At 32.3% G+C, this 5,999-nt stretch overlaps 1 protein-coding gene across 1 annotated transcript; it reads right to left on the bottom strand.

Annotated features, from left to right (window-relative positions):
- Positions 1–234: 234 nt before the first annotated feature.
- Positions 235–1,636, bottom strand: LOC121766731. The gene is made up of 2 exons (XM_042162989.1): positions 1,266–1,636; positions 235–987 (listed from the first exon to the last, which is right to left on the bottom strand). The coding sequence occupies exon 2, from the start codon at positions 940–942 to the stop codon at positions 235–237; it is 708 nt and encodes a 235-aa protein (XP_042018923.1). The 5' UTR covers positions 943–987; positions 1,266–1,636.
- Positions 1,637–5,999: the final 4,363 nt, after the last annotated feature.

Below are 5,999 nucleotides of genomic sequence, written 5' to 3'. Positions count from 1 at the left end.
TTTCAATATAGTTTGTTTCGTCTATTGCTATGAAATTAAAATTGTAATCTACTTCAAAAAATTTTACTCATCGATATCTCAATTAGAACTTTCTATAACTCTTTCGTCTATTTCAAATAATCCAGCTCTCCTAATTCTCATGTCAACCACATCATCCAATAAGAATTCACTCATCGTTTGAATAAAACATACATATTAATATCACACACATACATAGTCGTCTATACAATGAGATCAAAAATTCTCCGGTGGTGGAGAAGCCGACCTCGGAAACCATCGGGGAATAAAATCTCCGGAACGACAATCCGACAGCTCGAAAATCCAATAAAAGCAACGTAGGATGAAAGAATCCGCCGCAAGATCTTGCTGCCGCCGCTTCTTACTCTTCCACGACAAATACATTTGCCGTACAACACCATACATCGATATGAACCCATTGATACTGTTGGACGCCGCATTAACGATGTTGATAACTTTGGCAAGAGACTGCGCTTTCCTATTCGAAGAAATCACCGTTATCGCAGCTCCATAGCTCACCGCAATCGAAGCCAACGAAACCCACATTGCATACAACACTATTACATACACATAAAAATTCTCCGACGGGAGTCCGGTGGTGATGAGGACGATTGTGACGAGAGATGAAATGAACGCGGTGGTGTTTGCACGCACGAAGTCCTTGTATATTTTTGGATGAGTGGAGGCCATCACGGCTTCCCCGGCTTTGTGGGATGGCGTGTCGTCCTGCCACACGGGGCTGATGGCTGCCTGGAAGGCCATGCTGGCGATCAAGACTACCACCACCATCGTCGTGTCGGTGAGCTTTGGGAGGGCGCCGAGCAACGATTGAGTCGACAAGCTTGTAAGCATTTTCTTCATTTCCATGTAGTTGGTTGTGTCCTGAGGGCTCTCCTCCAAGATATCCAGTGCTGTTTTGCCCATGGAATTAAGTGTTATTTTGTTGCTTCTCACCAAGTATTGTATTATCTGAGAGTTTGGTTGAATAACTTCATCAGTATAAAGTTAAGTGAGACCAAGTATATAATACTATGATCCAATGTTTGATTAGTAACATAATTTATTGAAATTTGAATTGTTATCCAACCATTATTAATAAGATATGTCAATGGATCATATCCTTTACACTAATTAGAACAACACTTGTCATATTACACATCAATACGTCAACTTTGTATTGAATCGATAATATTTTGACATATTTTAATTTATCCATCTAAAAACAATTAGAATTGGTGGAAAATTACCTCAAGCTGATTAGACCTAACAGCCAAATGCAAGAGTGTGTCCCCATCATCATCCTTTGCACAAACAAGATCTCCCAACTTGTCCGCCAAAACCTTCAAAGCCTCAATCTACCGATACAAATGCAACACGGTCTGCCCGCGGCGCACTCTCTCCATAGCCGGAAACGAATCCACTCGAAGCAGCTCCTTCACCATCTCGACATGCCCTTTCATGGCAGCCACATGAACCGGGTTCATGCCCTGATCACCTCGCCACCAGCACATCTCAGGGGCCACCATGATCAATCTGGCGGCGATCCTAAGGCTTCCCTGCGCTGCCGCCATGTGGAGAGGCGACGATTTTTGGGAGTCTGGATTCGTGCTGGCTGTGGATTTCTCGTCGTTATCTCTTCGACGATGGCTTCTTGTTCAGACATGGTGGCCATGTGAAGGAGATTTCTTGAATATGGAAATGAGAGTTGATGAATAAGGATTGGATCTTGTTGGAGTACTTCTTTGAGAGTTGTTATGTCGCCTTTTGATGCAGCTTCCTCGAGTTTCTTTTCTGTTGCTTCTTTAACCATTTTTATTACTGCTTTTTTTCTAGTTGGATTTGATCTTCTTGTTTTAAAGTTAAAGCCAAACAAGCTTCTCTCTCTATCAGGAAACTTGTTACTATGACAGATGAGACTGAAGAAATATTTAAACAAAAAATTGATATGGTTATATTAGAACATCAAGAAAATTTAATTAAAGAATAAATATAATTGATTACTTAATCTACTTGGAAATTACTGTTCATTTGTATATTATTTTAATATGTTAACGAGTTGGATTAGGCCCAAATGGCCATTTTTGAATTTGAGGTGCTTCAATCTGCTAAAGTCACTCCAAAACGTCATTTTCGATTGTAATTGCACAAAATTTTATTTGAATGTGACACGAATTTAATCTGCTGAAAACTTGGTATCATTAAAAATCATACAATTGATCTACAAGGTCATTAATTGTGGACATGCGGATTTTTTGAGTTTGTATCAAATGCATAATTAACTAGCTTATTTTTCTTTTTTCTTATAAATTAGAGTTATCCTAAAATTTAAGTTATTTTGCTATGTATTTGCTTTATTAGTCAATTAGAATAAGTACACGAAAAACATTAACCAATATAATTTGGCTGTGATATTCTTTCCTTGTATCAATTAGGATTTCTTTTTAGTTTACTTATTTTAAGTTTTATTTGTTCTAATGTTCAAGAGAGAATTTTTAATTTATTTGCTTTACTAGTTAATAAAAAAACTTTTTAGATTTTTTATACTTAATCACAATAAGTAAAAGGATGAATTAGCTTTGGAGCAAACTAGTTATGGACAAGCTTTTCTTGATGCGTGAATTTAGAGCTTATACTACTTTGCTATGTACACTTTAAGAGTGAATGATAAAAACACTTCAAAACACTTGTGATCATAGATGCATGTTTTTAATGTGATCAACGAGCTAGTAATGAAAATGCACAACTAACCTTACTTGATATGATTTGTGTTTGTTATGCTCAATTTATCTATCCATATTTCTGAGACAACAAGGAAGTCTAGTCCTTAGCATCCGTGTTTCTTGTTTAGTTTCTCTCTCTTTTTGTTTGGGGACAAACAAATACTCTCTACGCCCCCAAAAAATAGACAAACTAGAAAGAGGGATTGTGGGGTCTGCATTATTAGTGGTGTGTAATTGGTTAATACTTTTTCATAATTAGACTTTGTCTAATTTTGAAGACGACCCAGAATGGTAAAACTAGTCTATATTTTGGGGACCGAGGAGTATGTAATTTGCGTGAATATGTGCATTATACGTGATGTATCATAGATCTATTAATTTACACAAAAATAGATTAATCCACATATTCACCTAATAGATCCAATCACGGACCCGTTTGTTAATTCGCAATTCTGTTGCGCAACCCCAACACATTCATCATTCATCATTCATCATTCATCACTGGATATTGGAGCAAGTTAAGAGAGATAAAAACTCAAGATTCATCCCTTCGTATTTTGTTTATTGGTTGTTATTATGTATAGACAACTTTGTTACTTTGTCTATGGATAACTAATTTTGTAATGAATTTTAAGGATTGAGAGTAACTCTTCATATTTATTTGAATTCTTTGAATTCTGATTTTTGATATCCAAATAGTATATTTACTTTGTTCAATTATGTGGAATAATGTTTATAGTTGTTGAATGAACAATATATGTATGATTAGATTACATATGGGGGAATCGATCTACATGTTAAACTAGAATTGACAACACTATAATTATTATTTCAAAAAAGATAAATCTATGAGACTAGTGACATTATAAGGATTTAATTAATTTATTTGGAGTTACTAGCTAGATCAACAACTTTAATATATCAAAGCGTGCTATATTTCGTGCTCTATTTATATGTAGGTTTGAAAAGTCGATGACATTTTGGTAATATTGTAGTATGTTTGAAAAGTCGATGAAATTATATAACATCGCATAACATTTTCAATTGCTACTGTATTTCTTTTTGACGATTGGTTGCTGGAAGTGACATATGAAGCATCGCAAGTCATAGCATTTAAGTAATAGTCCCATGCGTAGTTTGACTTCCTACTTTGTCTATTTACTGTAACAAAATTAACACTAATACTTTAATTAGAATACTATTATTATCCATAACTTGGGTCAATGAGGCTAATCACTGTGAAATCCTAACACTGGAATATGTGCTCATAGAATATATTCAGCCCAAAACTCTTGGTATATCCCAATTTGAACAATTTTAGAGCATTCATTCTGTCATTCAAGCTATTAGGCTTATTGTATACTGTAATTCTTAAATTTACATCAACTCCTAGAAATAGATAAATTCACTATTGATCAAAATTCTTGAATTAATTTGTGATCTTATAAAATACGGAATGCTACACAATAGTTTTAACAGTTTTACATTGTCTTCAGTGAAATTCATTCTTCTGGTTGTTGTTGTTTACGATACTCTCTCTGTCACCGAAAGGTATGAACTATTTCCTTATTAGTCCATTCCAGAAAATATGAACTATCAAATTTTAAAATAGTTAAACAACACATTACCTCTTACACATAATTTTATATACAACTTATAGTCTTATATCATTACACTATATATACTACTCCTTCCGTCCCTAAAGAGTATGCACTATTCCTTTTTCGTCCGTCCCCAAAGAGTATGAACTTTCAATTTTGGAAACTCTCTTCTCTCTAATTAGATGGGACTCATTCTCCACTAACAATACTTAAAAAAAATTCTCTATCTATCTCTGTCTTACTTTACCAATAATGCATTAAAACCAGTACCGAACCCAAAGTTCATACTCTTTGGGGACGGAGGGAGTACTAATGATGTAGAGTTCACTCTCCATTAACACTATTTACACTATCTTTTATCCCTCTCTTATTTTCCCAATTATACATTAAAATTCGTGTCAAGTTAAATGTTTATATTTTTTAAGTACGGATAGAATAATTTTCACTATAACTGAATGCCTCTGGTCAATAGACTTAAGATTGGTAGCTTCCTAACATGTGAGCTTTTAGACTTTTTCATAAAGAGCAAGAAATTGAAAAAAATTATTCAGTCAATATTCCATCGAATCTTGTCGATAGTTTAAAATATAACCAAACTTTTTTTTAACATTTTATATTGAAAATCATTTTATAAACATTAATTGATTTAAAATAAATTTCATACTAATCATTTTGCAACATTTTGAAAAAAATTTAAATTTTCACTTAAATATTTGTATATTTAAGCAAAAAAAATATTTTCTTGGTAAATATTATATAAATAATTCAAATTAAGCTCGAAATCATGTTACAATTCGACATAAAAATTCTATATCACTTCTTTCTTATTGCTACATATAATACAATAAATAATAAAACTTTTGATTAAATTCACTTAAATTTAAAAATTTAAGGATATTATATACATGTACAATTTATGTACATTTATCTTTTCTCAAAATGGGTATTAAATATATACTTATTATAATATTTTCCTTGATTAGATATTACTAACCATTAAAACGCTGAATGTGATAAAAAAAATTTGCAACATCAAGGTCTAAATTAATCTTTAAAGTACTAGATTACTAGCTTACTTGCTTTCCTTAATCTATCATAGGGAAGAGATAATCTTTATGTTCACTAGTATCACCCCGTGCACGACTCATTTTATTTTCATATAGTCATGCCAATTCACCATTTACATCAAATCTAACTCAGGTTACAATAAATATCATATTATTAAATAGTAATTTATTTCAACCGACCAACCCCGAACTCAAACTCTAACACTAACTTATTGTCAAAATCAAAAGAATATTTTATTTTTACTATTTTTTATACTTTTCTATCATAAATTATAAATTAACCCAACAATAATTTATCAATAATTATATAAATTAAATATTACTCCGTATTATAACTTTATTAATTAACACATAAAATATTTGTTCTATTGATATATTTACATATTAGTAACATTTTCCCATTGTGTACACCAAATTATGTTATGCCTTCAAGCTAAATAGTTTAAAAAATATATTCAAATAGAAAATGAAAACAAAATAATGATTCAATACTCACTGCGAATAAATAATCTTAATCTCGATGAACTGAGAATTAGATTGTGTGACAATCTTGCCGGGATCAACGACAACACCAATTATATCTAAAAAATAAA

The sequence above is a fragment of the Salvia splendens genome, chromosome 15 (assembly GCF_004379255.2).
Source record: "Salvia splendens isolate huo1 chromosome 15, SspV2, whole genome shotgun sequence".
NCBI classification, from domain to species: Eukaryota; Viridiplantae; Streptophyta; class Magnoliopsida; order Lamiales; family Lamiaceae; genus Salvia; species Salvia splendens.
Note: the sequence above shows the minus strand (reverse complement) of the source record. Positions and strands in the feature narration are given on the sequence as shown.